The sequence below is a fragment of the Perna viridis genome, chromosome 11 (genome assembly GCF_037379345.1).
Source record: "Perna viridis isolate PV_CMFRI_1.1 ecotype Kerala chromosome 11, ASM3737934v1, whole genome shotgun sequence".
NCBI classification, from domain to species: Eukaryota; Metazoa; Mollusca; class Bivalvia; order Mytilida; family Mytilidae; genus Perna; species Perna viridis.
This window is the reverse complement of record NC_142455.1, coordinates 21,519,951-21,542,103: the sequence shown is the minus strand read 5'-3', so window position 1 is coordinate 21,542,103 and position 22,153 is coordinate 21,519,951. Positions and strand designations below refer to the sequence as shown.

General features: G+C 32.2%; 1 protein-coding gene across 1 annotated transcript; it reads left to right on the top strand.

Annotated features, from left to right (window-relative positions):
* Positions 1-3,693: 3,693 nt before the first annotated feature.
* On the top strand, positions 3,694-20,866 carry LOC148603336 (uncharacterized). Its single transcript, XM_088553028.1, has 4 exons — positions 3,694-3,900; positions 15,585-15,718; positions 17,160-17,298; positions 19,942-20,866. Exons 1-4 carry the CDS (start codon positions 3,831-3,833, stop codon positions 20,577-20,579), a joined length of 981 nt encoding a protein of 326 aa, XP_088409154.1. The 5' UTR covers positions 3,694-3,830; the 3' UTR covers positions 20,580-20,866.
* Positions 20,867-22,153: the final 1,287 nt, after the last annotated feature.

Below are 22,153 nucleotides of genomic sequence, written 5' to 3'. Positions count from 1 at the left end.
ATTGACTATCCTACAATTGCTTTTAATGCTAACCCATTTGTTAAGGTATGTTCCTTTTAAATACAGCTGCCGAAATCAAGAAGTATAGGTTCTTCATATACCAAGTTATCTTTGGTAGTTTGGTCATACAACATATTTTGACCATTTCCATGGCTTGTTTATATGCAATATGAAAATGTGCTAAATATTGACCTTAACCCCATCACTTTTCAATGTGCTGTGTGAAAAAAAAAGATCTGAAATTTCATACTCTGCCTAAAAAACATTATAACATATATCCACCACTTATTAAGTTTATACCTTTATTTGTTTCTTTTGTTACACCCTTCTGGAAAAGGGGTGATATGTGAGACCTGTTTTTGCATACTATAGAAACGAATATAAACTCATTCAAAAGCAATGTCATTCAACATAAAACAAGGAAAAACTATTGAATGTTATGAATTTAACAATATAGCAGATGTCTCACAAGTAAACCTTCCTAAAAATACTTTTGAGAACGCTTTACTCATAATAAATAACAACAAAACCGTATTTTCCAAATAAAACACAAATTAAAAGAAGTCAGCAAAGATTTTATTTTTGTTCCTGCTGATAGAGCTGCCAGGTATTTTATTGTTATTTGTCGTAAATTTTATATTGAAGTTCTACAAAAAGAAATTTCGAATTCACAAAGATTCCAACTGACTTGAATTTCAGAAAGTGAAATTATGAACACAAACACGTCGCTTCCTCTTTACAAGCTGAGCCAAGTAGCATGGAAGTGCCTACTATGTACTGAGTTCCCAAACTTTACATATCACCTTATAAATATAGATTCATTTCCTCTTCAAGCTTCAAGTCATTACTCTACAATTAGACTTTTTATTTTACTTACTAGTGCGCTCTATACCATAAAAAAATCAATTATAATTTTGTAACATATCTTATGAAAATAATGGAACAATTTTTGGAGTGTTAAAAACTTGCTTGAAGTGCTTGGTATATTACATGCCCATGTAGGATCTTTCGAATATGTTCAAAGTTTTGAATACATTCCATATAATCTTATAAAACAAAAATTCACATATCTTATTAAATCGTCAATAAATAAATCTGGGTGTGAATATACCGTTTACCGTCAAGCTATTGGAGTTCCAGTGAAGACCAATTGCATACACATTGCATACACACATTGATTGTAGAACTCTTTCTGTAATGTTACATGTAATAATGTATGGCTTGAATAAATAAAAACTCTTCCAAACAACATTTGGTAGAAAAAAAATAAAAACAACTTTTGATATTTGGACGTTATTTTGCTCTTAACAAAGGAGACTTCAATATTCTATATATTAAAGATATATATCCTGTGGAAATGTCTTTGAATATAGCACATATTGATAATAAAAAATTTCTGTTTCTGATCTTAGTATTCATATTGCTAATAGTAAACCTTATACTATCATTTACGATAAAATGGGTGATTTTAATTCAATATTGTAAACTATCCGTTTTTAGATGGTGACATCCCCTTGTCACCATAATATGGAGTTTTCATACCACAATTGGTTCAATTTGGTCGTAAATGTAACAATATTTCGGATTTTACGAAAGGAATCTTTATATAATCGAGAGTTACTGCATCAAAGTTTTAGATATCACAAACTCGTAAAACATTCACAAAATTTCAACCGATACAAGGAACTCACTCTCAAATACAGATGTACTTGTAAAGGATTAATACGTGCGGGTATTTTTCACTCTTTGTTCTACGGTGATATTCTACACAAAGCACGAAAACTCGTACTCACCCAAAAAGTTACTGTAAATGTTCGATATTTTCTCGGTTGACAGAAAAGCGCGAAACGTTGTACACACAAAATTGATCTTTAACACTATATAACGCTAGTCATAGTTTTTGAATCCCCGAAAATGCTCTCACATGACTGAATCCGCGAAAATTAGCAATCCCAAAACTTAATACGTTTACAATAACTAAACCGTTAAAAATACTCATTCGTAAGGGATGTAGTTACAGTATAATAATGTTGTTCAATAGCATATGTAGATATTAACCTGGGTTCGCTCAAAGGGACTTTACATAGAAATTATAACACTATATTTAAAATTCTTTTTTTTTTGGCATGACATGGTTTCTGTCTTATTTGATGACCTATGATTTATCGTGCTTCTCAACTCACCTCGCATGACAAGAATTGGGATTGATTTTTCAAACGATAGAGACATAACGTTTTGTAAGTTTAAACTGGTCTGGAGCTGGCATGTCAGTTCACTACTAGTAGTCCTTACTTTGTACATTTGTGTGATTTAAATTCAGTTTATTTACGTTGTAACAATGAACTCGGACTTTTTAACGTATTTTTGAGTGATGGCATTGGAAAATATTCTTTCGACAGTGGCCAGATTTTAAAGGGGGGAGTTGTGATCAACCCCGTTGCATTTATTGCACCTGTCCCAAGACAGGAATTGAATTTCTTGCCTCTGTATGTCTTGTTTAGTTTTTACTTGATACTTGAGTATATATGGACAACAATTACGCTATACCTGTGTATAATGATGGTTTTGGACCAGCTGCAGCTTACCCTGTGGTATGAAGGTTTCTTGAAGTCCAATTTTATTGAATACAATATGTGGCTATGGGCTGACATTGAAGTACGGTTGTTGACTTTTTGGCATATACACCATACCTATCTCGTTATATTTTAAGAAATCCAATGTGCCATGATAATGTGTTTTTCGTTAACTTAAGCTTTGTGCCCAAAATATTATCCATAAAGCATGGAGATATGTTCATGTGACCTCTGTAAGCGCCACAAAACAATGAAAGCAATACTATCTTCTATTTGTGTCACTGAAATGTTAAGTTCTAAACAATAATTTCAAATTGGATTTGATGGAGAGTTTTTCACATAATTAACCAATTACATTATACTTAACATCGGTAAAAAGATAAGACATAGATTTAATTCTTTTTGAGAAAATTAATTTATTATCTATTTGGGGATTTCATAATGAGTGTTTGTCATCACAGGCCTTTAAAATGGACTAATGTCATTCTTAAATGCTAAAAATGTTAGAGTTATTTTTTGTAAGAGTCCGTATGAATCGCTTGTATGCATGTTAAGCAAGCAAATTTGAAATTGACATATCACAGGCCTATTGCTTCAACATGCATAGTTCCATCATGCATGAAAGATACCTCGCGAGAGTATAAGTAATAAACGTTTGTATTAAACGTTATCATAAATATCTTAAAAAAATTTAAGCTAAATTATTGGTTTCATAATCGAACCATTTTCGTATGAAATTGTGCATGTATGCTATAGGCAACGTATCAAACAACAATGTTTATTCATAGCATATTCAGCCTAACATATCCTTATATGGTAAGAAGACACATATTTAAAGCTATAGTATTTGTCTCTTACTAGTTGTTATCAGGACTACCCCCAAAAAGCGTATTTGAAGATTTTGAAATTTCGCCTTTGATATGAAATCGATACCATTTATAAATGGTACGCATTAAATAATTCTAAACAGATCCAATTACCTAGTAGGTTCATGCTATTGACTCCCAGTTTATTTTAAACAACATATACCGACTAAATGGATCTATAAAGCCATTGATTAAGTATATAATTATTAATATGATGAACTAAATGATATATGCAGTGATACTGATCAAAGTAACACCTGTTGGAGAGTTCTTTGAATATTTGATTATATATATATATATATATATATATATATATATCATTAGCTCTGTGAATTAACTCGGGATCTATAGAATATAGGAGATAGGTGTTGTAAACAATAACCGTTTGACAATGGATATCAAATTAACATGGATAAATTGTATCGTCATTTCCTTTGCAGGACAAATAATAAGTTATGAAGGTATGTTTAGAATAAATCATCAAAAATAATAAGTCAACAATTCTTGTTATCGCGTAATAAAATTACTTAAAACCAATAAGGAATGTTCATGATTTAATTATGCACCCCAAATTTAGCATAAAAATAAGACACCATATGCAGATGGTTGACACTTAATGACGACCAAATTCATACAAAATAGAAAAAAAATGTAGAGCTTGAAACTATTTATGTAAAATATGTAACCACAAGGGCTTCCAGTCGGTCATATTGAAAAATGAAATGTGACTGTCATTCAAAGATGACAACCGGCCAAACCTATTATTCAGTTTTTGATTTAGACGGGTATAACTGTAAATTGATAAAGAATGAGGAAAATATGACGTATGACAAATAAAAATTTGTCATTTTGTAATAGCGCTGTGTTGTTTATTATATATCATATTTATTACGTTTATTTTCAGCATTAACTTCAGTGTTATAATACATGTAATATTGCATATCATTGACGTCAAAATGACCCGCAAAACACCTAATGGAACTACAATTCATTTTTAAAATTCACTAGTGCGTTTGTCAAAATATTTTTAGTTAATAAATAATTTACTTACAAACCTTTGGAACGGATGTTTGTGAATATGAGTGGTATTTATTGATAAACACATGTAAAGGAGTATTTAATTTCATAGGTATCCTTGTATAAAATTTTGAGTATCTTAGAATAATGTTATAGCATTTGAAACTACTAAAACTTCTTAGACAGGATTATGCAACCAAGATATTAAAATCGTTGTTTTAAGTGACAACATGACCGAAAAGATGGATATTGATCGTCAGCTACCAAATGAGGGATGATGCGAATGTTTCCAATATGACAAATGACCTCGATCTCTCACAAATATTTTTTTCCCTTTTTAACCGTTTTGACCTAGAAAAATAGACATGCTGTAAACGTACTAACTTTCGCGGTGTATTAATTGTGCTATTTTCGCGCTGGACAGAACAGGTTGAAAAATAATACAGGCGAAATTGATTTTTAACACTATATAACGCTAATCATTTTTTAAATCGGCGAAAATTATTAATCTTTGCAAAATTGCTCACTTGACAGAATCCACGAATATTAGCAACCGCGAAATTAATACCATATTTACTACTAGTCTGTATTATCGATACATTGTCATTAGGTAGTTAGTCTAACTTTTACTATTAAAAAGTACATGTCTTTATTTTGCCTTATCATATGTGACTCTCGAAACTTACAGCGGAAAGAACTATTCATCACGTTTTAAGTTAAAAACTAATAATGTCAATATAAGCAATCCTAAAATTACGTTTTGCTTCCTCCGTTAGCCAATCTAAAAATAATATATATATATATATATATAAAAATTATATGCAAAAAATATTGGTTTCCTTAAATGTCGCAATGTGTTGTTCAGAATGAGATGAATACATTGATATGCAATCAATAATCTAACATAAATCAATGTTTTATTGCTGAAGAGTATGCCTGAGAAAGTTGATATATTTTCCTTGTCAGAATGACGACAAGACTTTTTTTATACAAAAACATCAAAACATACAAGTATCTAATATTTTGTTCTCCTTTTGGTATACCCACTTTTGTCCTATTGGAGGATTTCCCATGATTTGCATCTTCGATAATTCTAGAAATGAAAGTTGCATGACAATCAACTTTAAATTTTCGTCATCAACAGTAAATATCTAACAAAAAACTTCGGTCGAACATTCTTTGGTACGTTTAATTAAATACAAGGAACGAAGCCTCAGTATTGCAAGAGTTTCAAGTACCTTGCTACTGATGAGATGTTAGTAGCTGTCTGTAAGAATCATGCAAAATCTGAAAACTGTGATATATCCCATAAAAGGCTACATATTTTTATTTTGTAATAAAGTTGTTCATAGGTTTATATTATGGAATGTGTAATTATTCATTCAAATCTGCCTGCTTTTAGGAGATAATCAACAATGAAAATAGAGTTCATTGTATTTGAGTGTCATTTCTATAGTTATATCCCTTGATTTTGAAATCTACAGTGCATTATATATAATGTTTTATCTCCTAAGAACACGGGTTATATGAAAACCTAATGTTAAATTCTGTTTACTATGACAATGCAAAGAAAATATCAAAAATAAAAATATGTAGGCTTTTTAACCCATAAATCACATTTTTCATGATTCTTAGCTGGAGTACTACTTAATTTTTGAAACACTTGTACAATACATCAAGGTTGCAATATATATCATTGTTATTTTTGTATTTCACAAATTTTGAACAAATGCAATTTCAGAAGACAGCTGAAATGACATTCGGGTTAATTGAGGTACACGAACTTTTAACATGAAGTTCATGATACGTAAATTTTGCATAGAAATCACGTTACCTCCATGTGAAATTCAAATTAAATTTACTTGAAGTGCGATGCACGTAAATTTCAAGTGAACAATAGTTGCTTGTGTACTTCTATGATTTCATCATAACATTTTATATCATGATAAGACAGCAAATTTACTACTTTACCACACTTGTCCAGAAACTATACCTGTACGCTTTTAACATTTTCTGCATGTTTTTGTCTTTGTCTTTGTTTTTGTTTTGTTTTTGTTTTTGTTTTTGTTTTTGATTTTGTTTTTTTTTGTTTTTTCGTTTTGTTTTTTTGCTTGCAATTTATATTTTACAGGCTATTTGTAAAACTTCTAGAATTATTGTACGGCCACAATATACATCAATGTACATAAACAATATGTAAGGGTAGTCCTACAATTTGACACGTTACTTTCATGATGTTTATTCATTAATTAGTTATCTTATATATTAACATTGCTTTTACCATTGTACTAATTTCGATAGTCAACACAACATTATGACGTAAACCCTTTTAAACATTAATTTAAAATGAACTATTATCATTTAAATCTCGATTGAATATCTACTGATGAACAAACATCTGTTACCTACTCATTGTTCAATTTTCGTTGTCTATAAAGTGAAATAATTGCGATCACTATAATCACTATTGTATTTTATATCGATAAAATAAGGCATATAGAATCAATGTATTCAATTTTTGTGTAACAACTGCGTTGTATACATAAACATGTACTTGCATTATTAAACAACAGTGTGACTAATCATCATTATCCATAATTGCGTGTTTTAGTGCGATCTTTCCATTGATTTTGGGCTTTGTTTGTGGAGCTAATAATTATATCTGCGGTTTGCAATTCTTTCATTTAAATATTGGAGGTACGGCTGCGAGTTTTATCTTAATTATTACATCTTTTTTAAATTGAAATCTATCAAGCCACACACGAACGCACACAGCAATCATAAAAATGCATTAATAAGACAGAAGTCGCAAATTATATATATCTATTGCCTTCCACAACTATATAACTATTGGAATCTGAAATGTAAAAACATCCGAAACGCTCACATATGAGCTTAGTTGAAACACATGCAACATCCGGTAATATATAGTGATGTTCCAATCTCTACTGTTTACTTGTTTAAGTTGATAAAGGCTGCATCCCAAACTTTTTTTTTAAATTTTGGTTTCAACATTTCACAAATTATCAATAACTTATTATAATTTCATAACTAAAAATTAACTGATTTTGTGTTCGCACCATATTCCACTTATAAGCTGTAATTAGTCCCGGTCATTCGAGCAAAATGTGAACATTTCTAAACTCATGGTTAACTGACTGTGCCCTCGAGACTATGATTATAATAAAATAAAGTTAAAGTCTTTATTTATTTTTAATCATGTTATTTCAATTGCATCGGAAAGTTTCGATAACTCTAAAAGTTACATAAATTAAATATAAATTTTGCCAAACCAAAGATCTTACGTTAATTTTAGAATAAATAAAAGAGTACATTTTATTCACCATTTAAACAATTTCTAACTAGGTGATCAGTTTCACATTGTAGGTCCGTTTGATTAGAATAACCAAGTGTTTGATAAGTACAACACCCGAGCATTAAAGAAGTTTTAATTAGAATAACACAGGCCTTATTAACATTGTATTTTAATAATATTGATGATAATACACATAATTAATGAGAGAGTAATCAAGGGAACCAAGGTTATAGCGGTAATCAAAAGAATGTAATCCAGGGACAAAGACCAGACATGGAAAACAGACACACACAACAAAGAACATAAAGTAACTAAAATCATACATACAAAGTAACAAAAGCAAATGAGCAACTCGGACTCCACTGGGAGCATGGACCAGGTGCACCGGTAGGGTAAGCGCCCTCTGATTCTCTAGAATCTCCGGTTGAGTTGCTCATAAAAAGTCAAGTTCGGGGTAAACGAAAGAGGAAAGAAAAACTATGACACTTTGAACAAATCAGTTTTCATGGCGCAGATTGATACACCGTAACGATCCACGAGTTCATGATGACGACCATAAAACTTCTGTAGTGATGACTTCAATCATGTAGCAAAATAACCTTATTCCAGAAGCATATTTGTTAGAATTCTAGCGCAATACAAACAGTCTGCGTAGTTACGGCAAGCTCTGGCATAACGCATGAGTTGTGATATGAACACTCAATACGCAGACTGAAGGGATGTTGAAACAGATGAAAGGAAAGTGGACAATTCTGAATGAAAAGTCATCACGTTTGTGGTAAAGTTTGGTCATTAGTTTCCCTTTATCGTCGATTACTAAGTGTAGGTCAAGTTATGAGGCTGACTTCACAGTGTCTGTAGTAACCTTTATCTCAAGTTGTTTGGGGTAGATGCGATGAATCAAATCCCCAAAATTAGGATTGTTTAAAGATAATACGTCCTCTATAGCGGAAAGTGAGATTGAAGAATCTAGCTAAACGATACTCTTTCTTTCGGATCAGATCAGCTATAAAGTCAACTTCATACGAGTGAAGGAAAAGGTCAGCAAGTAGAAGAACACAATATGTTCCAACTGGAATGCCGACCGTTTGTTGAAAAACACGTCCACCACACCAGACAAATATGTTGTCAATTAAAAATTCCAGCATTTTTGTACACATCTTCTTCTGTATACTTGGAAGATTATTTGGAATTATTTCTTACAAAGTATGAGGAATCTCTACCAAGAGCTATATATTTGTATCTAGGTGTACCATCTTTTTTGGGGGATTTTAACTGAGTATGGGGAATAGAAGTATACAGTGTTGAAAAATCATAGGTTTTTAAGCTATTATATTCTGATAATAGACTTAAACTGATTGACTCCAAAAGATCTTTCGAATTTTTCAGGATCCACATTGAATTAATACTACTACGGGAGTAACAACTGCTGTGGTAGGACTTCAGACCCTCTTTGACAGCTGTGAGTATAGAAGTTAAAAGTTCTGAAAGAGGTTTGGTGGTCCATTTTGCAGATCCAGCTATGTAACGTTGTTTGTATTGATTCTTGTGGAGTTAAGGAATCCAGTACATAGACGGTAAATCGTCGTCCTTGGTAGAGAGACCAAAAGAGGATAGCACAGATTTATGGTTTTCCACAATCTCTTCTTTGGAGAGTGTAATAGCAGTATAGGTCTTATCACTGCTATTATTTTCTACGTCTACCTCTGATAATAAACACTGGATGTAAAACGTTTTGCAGACAAAAACAATATTGTTTTGGGCTTTGTCTGCTGATACGACAACATATTTATCATGTATGGTAGACAATGTTTTTGCTACATCGGGGTCTTTGAAAACTGATGTAGCTTTGGCATTCATTGACCTCCTTAAAACTTTCATCCGTTTCAAAATTAAAGACCTCACGGCCTTTAACCACTCTGACAGAGAATCAATTTCTTGTTGTTCTCAATTTATCCATTATCTTGCGTAGTCCTCCATGGCATCCATAAGAACTTTAAAGTTATTATTCCAATTTATGGATCATGGTTCACGGTATTTGGGACCTTTAGAAAGGATATTAAGCAGAGATTCGTTTTCGTTGATGGACAAATCTCCCGCAACGACGTGACCAGGAGGACTATATTTGAATGGGGAATTTTTGCAGTCAGGTGTTTTAGCCTTGAAGTCCTCCAACTTGAGGTTCTACATCATGTAACTTAGGTGGCGTATAGTTGCGATGGCCATGACTCCTTTCCCGCCCTGGCTTTTCGTCAAATAAATTCATGCTATTGTTATATTGGTTTGAAAGGTTTCCTATACTTTTGATGTTGTCATTGCATCTGTAAGGTATTGCAGTACCTAGTCTGCGTATCCAGTACTCCTCTCTTCCCCTACGATAGTTTTTATTTATAATGGGACTTTTCGGTAATGTGCTGTTGAAATTAGATAGACACAAAATTATGATTTTCAGTTGATTTTAGACAAAAAATGATTTATCTCATGCTGCATCCACCACCTGAGTGTAAACCATACCGTTACAAATGGGAGTCAATATCAAATTGAAAATGTCATGTACGCGGTGTATTCTGAAATTCTAAACATTGATCCCGTGTATTTTCATTGATAAATATCATAAAACAAAATCTATGAAAACCTCTTATTTCTCAAAATATTCTTATATTTTGTGCACTGACTTTTCCTGCTTAACAAATGAGTCATTTTAACGCGACGGTATTATACAGTGAAATAAATATGACTGAAAAAGAGAATGATTTTACGGTTGAACAAAGGACATATTGTAAAATACGGGAGGTGTTAGGAAGTTCGGTCAACGAAATAAAAATTGGATTGTAAAATGTTTATGCCATATCTTCCCTGTCTCATCCAACCGTTTTATGTTGGTTTCACCGTTTTAAGTCAGGACAAAAGGCCATAGAAGACGACCCAAGAACTTTCCCCTTTCGGTAAAAAGTATGTGGGTACTGTGACAGAACTGAAAGCTCAAGATGAAAAGGTATAGAAAGATAGAAAATGGTGAATTGCCTCAATTGGCAAAAAATAACTAAGACGATTAAGAGAGTAATGTATATCTTTTTTAAGCCAAGGGAGATGTTGCTCAAATTCCTGTTCCGAAAGGCTTAAATATTGCAAGAAACTTTTATGCTACAAAAGTTCTACCGGATGTAGTTAAACAATATAAACTTGTCCGTCGTCCATGCACTGGTACCGTGGTATCCAGTTACCTCACCCGCGCACATGTCTGCCATGGTTACAGAATATCTGGAGGTGCACATGTACAGTATTAAAACTATACCACATCATGCAAACAGTCAAGATCTAGCACCCTGTAACTTTTGGCTAAATCTATTCATCAAGAAACATCTACGCGGGAGGAGATTTGAAAGCCGGTCAGCAGTCGTTGTTTTTTTCAGTGTATGAACAGTATACCTCAACGTGACTATAAAACACAGCGTTTCAAAAATGAATTGTCAGACTAAAAAGTGTGTAGATGTATTAGGGTAATACTTTAAAGGACTTAAATAAAAATTAAAACTGCGATTTGAAATCTGAAATATTTTAAACTTATCAAATGTCCCCCGTAAGTCATCTCAAACATCCAAGACTACTACAAACAAAGAAAGGAATAAAAACGAAAAATTAATTTTGCAGTTACTGGAACTGGTTTAAATATAGATTGGGATTCCTGTCTTCCAAAATACTCCACAATCAATTAATGTTTTGACTGATTTTTCATTCATTACTTTGATTTCCTGGGAGGAACAAGCAAAACAGTGGATAGATTTTTTCTGGAGTTATTGGTCATCAGTAGGACACTTTACCAAACAAACAAGGAACAAGGCCAGTAGTACTGATTTGCTGGACGATAAACATTTTAAAGACTGAAAGCGAGCTTAACCAAATGTTTGTGATATTACGACTTTTGTGTGGTGAAGAACTTCTGTTCGTAACGCTCTGTATGACATCTAGACGAACTAAGACATCATCATTTCAAATTATTGATAACCAGGTCAAGTATTAGAAAAGTAGCTATTGAACTTAAAGAAGCCTGCATTGATAGGACTCATTACAGCACATTAAGTCCATAGAGAAATTAGCCATTGTTTCAAGGTGGTCATTGACACACCAACAACATCCATATTCATGCAAATATTGATACATCAAAGGGAATTTGATGTCTGAAATCAGACTTCCTGGGACATAACAATACCTATTAATTGTAACGATTGGCCTTTATTATTTACACTTGGTGGTTATCTACTTGGAGATATAATATATTCAAATAAGAGTCATATTTGCTTATACTGAATACCTCTAGACACTCTTAAGGAATTATTCAGGCACCAAGAATCAAGAGAAAATCAAAAGAATTTATATCATGGATAACGACAAGCCTGCAGGAAAAAGATACACACAAAGCAAAGAACATAAAATAACAAAATAATACGAACAAAGAAACAAAAGTAAAAGAGCTACTGGGACTATACTAAAAACTGGGAGCATGAACGAAGTGTATCGGTTCTCATGGCCCAAATGGATACTCGGGAAAGATCCACGAGCTTATGAAGACGCCCATAGAACCTATGTAGTAATGATTTAAATCTTGAAGCAACATTTTCTTGTTTTAGAAGCCTAATTGTAAGAAGTTAAGCACGGTACAAACAATCTGCTTAGTTACGGCAAGCTCTGGCATAACGTATGAGTTGTGGAGTGCAGAAGGATGTTGCCACAGATGAAAAGAAAGAAGTTGACAATACGGAAGGAGAAGTCATCGTCTTTGTCGTTTTATCCTCAGTTTTCCTTTACAATCGTTCTTTAAGTGTGCATTAGGGAAAAAGACTGACAATATATGGTCTGTGGTGTCCTTCATCTCAAGTTCTGATAGGCAGATGGAATGTTTATTATACCCAAAATTAGCATTGTGAAAAATCAAAACGCAATCTTCATAAATAGCTGAAACTGAGATCGAGCAATCTGGATAAACGATGTTCTTTTTGGACACGATTAGCTATAAAGCCAGCTTTATACGTATGTAGGAATATGTCAGTGAGTGGCGGAGAACAATTTGTTTACACTGCAATGCTAACCTTTCTTGAAAAAACATCCTCCGCACTGGAAAAAAAAAACTAAACAGACATGGTGGAAAACCACAATTGCACCATCGTATAACCCTATAAAAATAGTAAATACTGACAGAGATCATCAATAGGTCTTCAATACGGGTTAACACATTTTCTCGTAAGCTCTAATAAGCCCGACAACAAAAGTAATAAAATTCTCGGTAACCGAACGTCATCAAATAAAGATACGAAGACACATTGATAACCAACATTCACATGAGGGCGAAATCATTCATTTCTTACCAAGTATCACGCTGCAAGTGCAGCAGACAACGACAACATGCAAACATCCGAAATCGACAAAATTAGATGAATGACTAAAAATCACAAAAATGGTTTATTCATAAATTATTTGTTGAAAATTTTGAATTTAATCTATCACAAAGTAAAAATCGCGCGACAATGCATAACACGGGGCCAAAAATTTAACTAGAAGAATTCAAAAGAAATAAAATGTAGAAAAAACGACATCAATCGACAAACCGAACCGTAGAAAGGACATTTGCATACATCGAATAAAGGACATATTTTAAAAGCATTTTATTTCATTAAGTAAAGACTTAAACTAAAAATAAAAAGTGTTTTTGAAAAAAGACGGATTAGATACAAGAGCAAAGTAATTAAATATTGCAATGTTCTTTGAATAGAAAAAAAAAACATTATCAAACACATCAAGTTCCGGTAAAGGATAAAGTAAATCTTACCCCTCCAGGAATGGGCATCTAAACTTCATTACAACACTAAAGCGGTTTAAACAAACTCTCAGGATTTCAATGTGATTAAAACTTGTATTATAGAACCATAGTGAATTCTTTGACTTAGCCACTTTGACTCGTGTCAACGGAGTTTATTGTGGACAAACAAAGACAAATATCAGACAAAAAAAAATCCAGCATATGGACAACATCTTCTTCGGTATATGTTCTGGAATCTTTTTAGGGATTTTAGGGAAAAGTAGTATAAAGGATTGAAAAATCTAAGATATTCATGCTATTGTATTCTGTTAACAATCTAGCATAAACTAGAATAAATGGTTTCCAGAAGAACATGAAGGAAATAACTTGTGAAACACTGTCAATTACAAAAGTACAGCTAGACGCAGGTATATGTCGAACATTCCATTTATATAATTATCATTTCCCTCTACAGTTCATTGGCTACAATCGCTGAACTTTATACATCATTTTCACTTTTTACATCTATGTTTTTAATAAATATATGTACCTCTATACTATCTTCATTTCTGTCATCTAAATTTATTTAATTTCAACATCAGAACAAACGTGAGTTGATATTTTCCGATATTCAAATCTCAGGAGTTATAAAACTTTTTTTTTCAATGACTCCTTTAAAAACATTTGGTAGCTTAAATTTTCTCGTATCCGTGGCAAAGAAATTAGAGATCATCCGGCTTTGATATCACAAATTAATATAAATTAGTATTATAATGTATTATAGAAAAAATATCTAGCCGTCAAAAAGTACATGTAGATAGGGCGACTAAGTCTTGATGAAAAATATAATTCGAATCTGGTTACATTTTGATGTATTTAACATACATTTGTTATCGGCTTACGACGAGTAAGTCTAAAAGGACTCAATGGCTGACACAAAAAGCTAGTGAAAAGAGTAGAATTACCCACAGTTTTGGGTCATGGTTACCAAGTATAATATTTCTTTCGTCATAATCGATTTCCCGCTACTGAGCGTACCTTTAAGATACAAATCGACCAATATCAGTTCAATATATCACTGTACTGACCGAGCCCGATTAAGATGTTTTTTTTTACCTGGTTTCGATAACGTAAGATGGCGGATGAGCACTTTGACGAAAGGTAGGTGTCTTATATATATCTTTCTGGTACGACATTATGCAAAATTGTAACTGCATAAAATTGTAACGCAAAAACAGCAATGATATTTTATTTTATAAACAATACTCGTACAATGTATACGGGTGAAAATGCCTTTATCTCAACAGGACATTGATTGAAATTTTGTTTATCGTGAAACAAATGAAATCAAAAGGTCTAGACCAGTTCTCCTCCTTTTTGTCTAAACCGGGAATTCGTTCGAATGTAAAGTGCTCAAGATCACTGAATGATTGATTAATCTAAACAAGGGACTTGGCTATTTTGTAAACACCATAATCTGCAGTTATACTTAATTAACTGTAAAGTTTTCATACAGGAATGATTATTGTGTGAATTCAATTATAATGAACAAAGGTTTCATTCAAAAATATGGCTGCTAATAAGATGAAATGATGGAAAGAATGCTCGACCCTCCGCTTGATTTCGATTTTTTCACAATAAACAAGATTTAAAGCTATGTTCAGTTGAAGTCAATTGCATTTTCGTCTGTATACGAGTATTGTGAATAAAATGAAATATCATTGCTGCTTGTGCGTCTCAATTTACAGCAATTACAAGTATCCATAATGTAGCAGAAAGATATATAAGACACCTGTCCGACTGCCATCTAACGTTATCGAAACCGGGTACGTTCATGAACGTGAAACATTCCTACAGTTATATTGGACAGTGAATCAATAAAGAACGTGGTAGTTTTTTTTTCTTTTGTAAAATAGTACCGCTTATAAAATAGTAACTGCTTAACTTCTTGTGTATTGATTCAATTTGGTCAACAAACTATGTTTAATATTGCTCTACAATGTAATATATTATTCCAGATATATTTCTTGATGAAAAAACTGCAAAACGTTTCCTACGACAAAAGAGGTCAGGTAGCCTATATGAAGAATGTAAGGACACATGTGACTACGAAGACGTCCGCGAAAAGCATTCGAATATACAGGGCAAAATAGTAAGTTGCTATCAGTAGATAAATTTATTTATTAAGATCAATCAGAGTGTTAACATCATGGCCGACTAATCAGAAAGGTAAAGAAACATCGTAATTTATGTATAGTTTGCATGATTCTTTTGTGTGTGTGTGTGTGTGTGTGTGTGTGTGTGTGTGTGTGTGTGTGTGTGTGTGTGTGTGTGTGTGTGTGTGTGTGTGTGTGTGTGTGTGTGTGTGTGTGTGTGTGTGTGCTGAAGAGAAAAATATGAACAGGAGTTAGACATAGTGTGATTATTTTGCAGTGTATTTAAGCAAGTGACAAAAACGTTCTTTCCCATCATAATAATGCATAACTAATTGAATATGGGATCTTTCTGGGTGCATTGTATCAGCGTTTCAATGACAAGAACTTATTACCACTGATTCCTATGTGAATCTATGCTTATACAATGCAAGGAACACCGTTATAGAAGTAAATCTCGGACGTCAAGCTATAAAGATAATGTTAATAAAAAATCGAGACGTAGACAACGAAAGGTATATGACATCCAAATTGTGAAAAAGGGCCAGGTGAACCATTTTGGTTCAACTAAATATGGTTCTACGGAACAAGGATAATAAAAGCATATTTTTCTATTCTCTGAAAATGTATATTCCTTATTTCGGATGACTTTGAATTTCCTTGAAACTCTGAGAAAAAATGAAATAAAGATATTGTTATTCATCTTAATATATGGAAGGTGACACCCTTAAACAATGAAATATAAATTCAAACACCTTTCATATTATTGTGAGCCCTGTTTTAATTAATTTCCAAAAAGGATAAATTTGTTATGATATATGGTTTTTACCGTTCTTATTTACATGGTTTGAAATGTGTATAGACTGAAATGTCCGGCTTTGGTAAGGAACTATGGGTTGCCATGATTCGAAATATCTTTGTGTCGAATTGTCTGGTATTGATAAGCTGATTACGTCATTGTCGTAAACATTGTTTTGACTATCCCTATATTGGAAAAAGCTAACATTCGATTTGTATTTAATCGTCGAAGCTTTTGTTTCCGAGACTGGTGTGGTTCTAAATTGCATTCACAAAGATACGAGACTGGAGCTGCCATTATACTCTTTTCAAGCCCCCGATTTTACATGTACAAACCGAATACTGATAGTTTTTGCCATAAGTATACTGAACATAGTTGATGATACAACCATTATGCTTCTTTCGGGAGCGTATTAAACATCATTATGAATTATCAATATTTCATTACGTGTTCATAATTTAAACATGTATATATAATAAATTGGGAGAACATAACCTTCAACCTCACATTAAGAATTTGATTTTACAATCTTGAATGTTAGCTGCCTCAACGTAATATTTTATTTTATTAATCATTTGGTAAATTTATGTATTCGACTTTCTATAATGATTTGTAGAACATTATCGTCTTTTGCACTGCAGATTGAATATATGGTAGAATTCAAATGTTCTCAAATGTGCCCAAACGCCATATCTGTTCCGTGTTCCTATCACATAAAAGAATCTAAGTGGGAGGACATTACAACGTTAGAATTAACAGAGATATCTCTGACATGTGGAGGTAAGGTAGAAAATAAAAATGATTTCTCTAACATGTAGAGGTAAAATAGAATTAAAAAAGATATATCTGACATGTGGAGGTAAGATACTACTTTCGATAGGTTATTCAGTTACGCTGGATTGATTGGTTTTCTCTAGCTTTTTTATTTACTTATATATTAATCAATCCATTCCTCTATTCGCTTATTTTTTACTTCTTCGATATTAAGTGATTTTCATATTATTTCTTTTTTCTTATTGCTTTGTTTAGTTTTACTTGTTTCATTGTTTGTTTTATTTTGCAGTCCGAATCTTTGTCCGAAGCCTTTCGTAGGCTCCTGTAACGGGGTTATATACCTACAACATTGAAGTCATCTTTACAGAAGTTTTATACTCGTCATCATTTGTTATGCACCATCATATCCATTTTAATTTCACAGGAACGTTTTTCAATATTTACTTTGTTTTCTTTCTGTATTAGAAAACTTTGATCTTTTTTAATTGTACTTGAAAGTAAAAAATAAGGTCGGTATTGATTTGAAATAACTAAACTTTAACTCAATTTGAGTAAAACTTATATCGACTCAAATAGAACAGATTCGTTCATATTTGACATAACAAACTTAATTGGATTAACTAGAAAAAGTTATTTTCACATGCAATTCATTTTGATATTTGTTGTGTATTCTTCTTTCTCCGGGGAGAGGTCAGCGTCTTGCTTTGAATTGTTTATGTTCTATTGTGTACCCAGAAAATGTGCAGATTATAGTACCATTTACATACCCTACATAAACATGTCATTCATAACATTGAGCCAAATACGTAAATTACAAAAAAATAAATACTTTTTTTTACGTTGAATGGAACTCATCAAAAATTCCTTGAAGTATTAATAAGTGAGTATGTACTATTTTGATCAAAGGCATTATTGATTTAACCATTTGTCCGTGTTAATATATTGTTGATTTAAAAATATCCCAAGTGAGAACAAGACATATTTGAACAGTCTTTTAATAGATAAAACCTTTCAACGATTTTGTAATTAAGTTTTACTCAATTGATAATATCACCCTTGTCAACCTTATTTCAAAGATTGGCATTTGAACAATCAAAAACATATAAGGTTTGAACCTATTTTGTGAAGATATTTCGTTTAGATCGAAAGAGCAAAAACAAAACATACATCTAGCTAAAGAATACCATCTTGCATATTTAGCCGAACTGTTTCTGTATGAAGCTCGATTATTTCAAGGAATAATACTGCTGTTGGGGTAATTTGTACACGTGATGTGTAAACTTTCTTTGTAGAGCAAGGAAACTTTAAAATAGACCTCTATCGACAGGGATATGTTCATCCTTTGATGGTCTTCACGTCAGTTTTATGGTCTTCACATTTCAATGTCCGATGTAAATGTGTTTATCTCGATGAGACCAGATATCTTCACTAAGATTTTTACATCTAAGCCTGTAAACATAGACAGGTCATACAACAGAACGTTTATCAACAGTGTGATATAAAATTGTCTCTAGTTTTAGTTTAAACTTTTGTTTTATTTCTCTAAATTGTCGTTCTATTAAATTCTTTGGTATTTTTGTCGATATTTAATCGGCGAAAGAAATCTGGTCTTACTAAGGACAGTCAAGGTCTAGCTGAACAGTTTAGTATCGCATTCTGAGTAAGTATACACTCCATAAAAACAAGTACATCGGTCTATGGAGGGGACAATCAGTAACGATGGAAATAACAAACTCCTGTATCTTTAACAATGAATCAATATTAACGACGTGTTCAATACATGGAAATAAATCAAATATGGTACATGTTAGTATACTTTCTTGATAAAGTGTTTTGTTTCAATATTCCGTGATGTTTACAATATCAACACATTTTGGTTTGAATCACTTAAGAATTTGGGCCATTTGTCGCAAAAGTTACATAACTTACATTCTCAATTTCTAAAACAAAATCTTGGTTTATTTTTGAGTAACTTAAGGAAGTAAACCTAAGATAAGGGAGAAAACTCTTAAAAATCAAAGTAATGTTTGTATTTAGGCTCTTTATATCAATCTCATGTAAGTATCGAAGTAATTTGGATTGATTTCGTTCTGTTTCAAATGAAAGCTTGATAGGCTTTGATGAAATTGAATATGATATAAACATATCACTGATTTCAAGAGTTATGTCCCTTACCCTAGGTCTACCTCCATCAAAGATGTAAAGGCGGTGTATGAAAAGCATTATAATATGCAAGAGGTTCAAGCCTAGAGGAATAATGCTAAGGTTGACGTCACTACTGTTGGCGTTACTATCTTGAATCTTCGAAGAAATACAAACAAATAATAGAAACCTACCACGCAACAAGTTATTGATCCAAATAATCAATACTTTTAACTTGGCAATCATACAATTTCAGTATGATTCAGACTGAGCTAAAACATACTTATCCTACCTTATGATCTGTCGACATATTGTTTGGATTCAAGTTTTTTTCTAAACAAAATTACCTTCTTCCATTAATTTATATTTTTTTTTTGTTTTTATAAAATTTTATGTCATTTTTTCTTGCATGTTTCTTTTTTATATTATTTGAAGAGGTATCAGAAGATGTTAAATCTTATCTATAAAAAACCGGTTACTTTTTTTCTATTCTATTTTCTTAATTAGAACCTACAACAATTACGTCGACAACAACACAAGTAACAACAACACATGCAACCACAACAAAAGATGAGACCACAACACTAGGGCAGACAACAACACCAGGTGAGATAACAGGCTACAAAACGACTAGCTCAGCCCTGGCAACAAGTATTACAAATGAAATTCCAACAACGACATTGGGTTCGACGACAACGGCACAAACATCAACAAACGACGTCTCATCAATAAAAAGCGGATCAATATCAACAACTCAACAAACATCAGTGCAGTCAAAACTTTCAACAGAAATGACAACAACGTCACTGACAACAAATATTCAATTAGAGTCAAGCACCATATCAACGGAAGAAACGTCAATTTGCACATGTCCATGCTCACAGGTGAATTCAAAATGGAGTTTTCTAATCGGTGCAAATTATACATTTGGTGAATTAAAAGAACTTTTAAAGGATGACATTGCTACACTAGAAAAGGAACTCAGCGTCGATGCATCAAGTTTGTCTGCATCAATTAACAAGAAAATATCTGCATTAGACGAAAGACAATCCTCTGAACGAATAGGGTACATTGGTATAATTATGATAATTGTACCTTTAGCTTTGATGGTACTACTAGATCTTGGTTCACTCTTTAGAAGGTGAAATCAATTAATAAAATCATATGACAAAAAATTTACCTAGATAAATTCGTATGGATGTGACTTCTGGTGACCTTAATACGGGCATGTGCTGTAAGGTCGCTTTTTTAAAGATTGATGTAAAATGCTGAATACAAAATACAAACGTTCCAATGATTTTTAATCCAGAATTTGTGCACTATATAAAAATAAAAGAGATATTCCAACATATATAGCAAATCCTATGAAATTTAATTTTGAAAGAGGTGTTTCTTTTTTGAATTTTTTGTTTTTTGTTTTTTGTTTTTTCGTTTTTTTTTTTTTTTGTTTGTTTGTTTGTTTGTTTGTTTTTTTTTTTTTTTGTTTTTTTTTTTTTTTTGAAGTAACAAATATTTTCTAATAGTTTCGTCGATTATCTTGAAATATAATGAATCAACCCTTGCCTGATGTTCAGATAGATCCATACATAATGATAAAGATGGGGCGCTAGCTAGATATGTACACATGTATAAAATAAGACAACAATAATTTGGGTTTACCAGTATATAAACATGAAACTTTTTCCATTTTGTGTTAATATTTTAATTTTAGTGCAAACGTAAAATATTTCGCAGATTTTTTGTATTCACTGGTGTAAAATATCTATTAATTTTTTTTTAGTATCTTGAAAAATGTAATCTGCTTAATAGTAAACAAAAATTGTCCTTGTAAATATATATTAATATTATATATATAATTTACAAAAGACGCAAGCATTAGGTTTCTAATCAGGTGCATGAATAACTGTTACTTTGTATTTAGATAAGCTATGGTTAAAACTTGATAGCGACTTATTTTTTTTTATTTGTGAATATTCAACATTCACTACTTAATAATTCCATACGAAATATGGATATCCTAGTTATCTGATATTATATTGGCAAATTTAACCTTTATAGGTCTTATTACAAAACAACTGTAACATAGCAACCTGCATACTTGTCCTTTTCGATTTCGTTCGATCATAAGTTCAACACAAGGTCTCTCAGCTCAGCACGCTTCTATGACAAAACCACTTCTGCTTCACCCTATTTGATTCATTTCCAACTGTCTTATTGTTTTCGGTCTCAAATGGTAATTTATCTTTCGGTTTCCATCAAATGACTGTTTCCGTGATGTCTCCACTTTGCATAATCAGGACATGTTCTAAAATTGGACGGATTTATTTGGTTTGGTTTACTAGAATGGTAGATTCTGTTATTGTGGGTAGATTGTACACGTATTTGATATCGTAAGTAGCAAATATGTTGCATACCTTTCAGAACAGCTATGGTTAAAACTTGATAGCGACTTATTTTTTTTATTTGTGAATATTCAACATTCACTACTTAGTAGAGATTCCTTATACTTTGTAAGAAAAAAATCCAAATCATCTTCTAAATATACAGAACAAGATGTTTACAAAATGTTGGAATTTTTAATCGACAACATATTTATCCTGTGTGGTGGACGCGTTTTTCAAAAAACGGTCGTCATTCCAATGAAACAAATTGTGCTCTTCTACTTGCTGACCTATTCCTTCACTCTTATGAGGCTGACTTCATTGTTGATCTGGTCCAA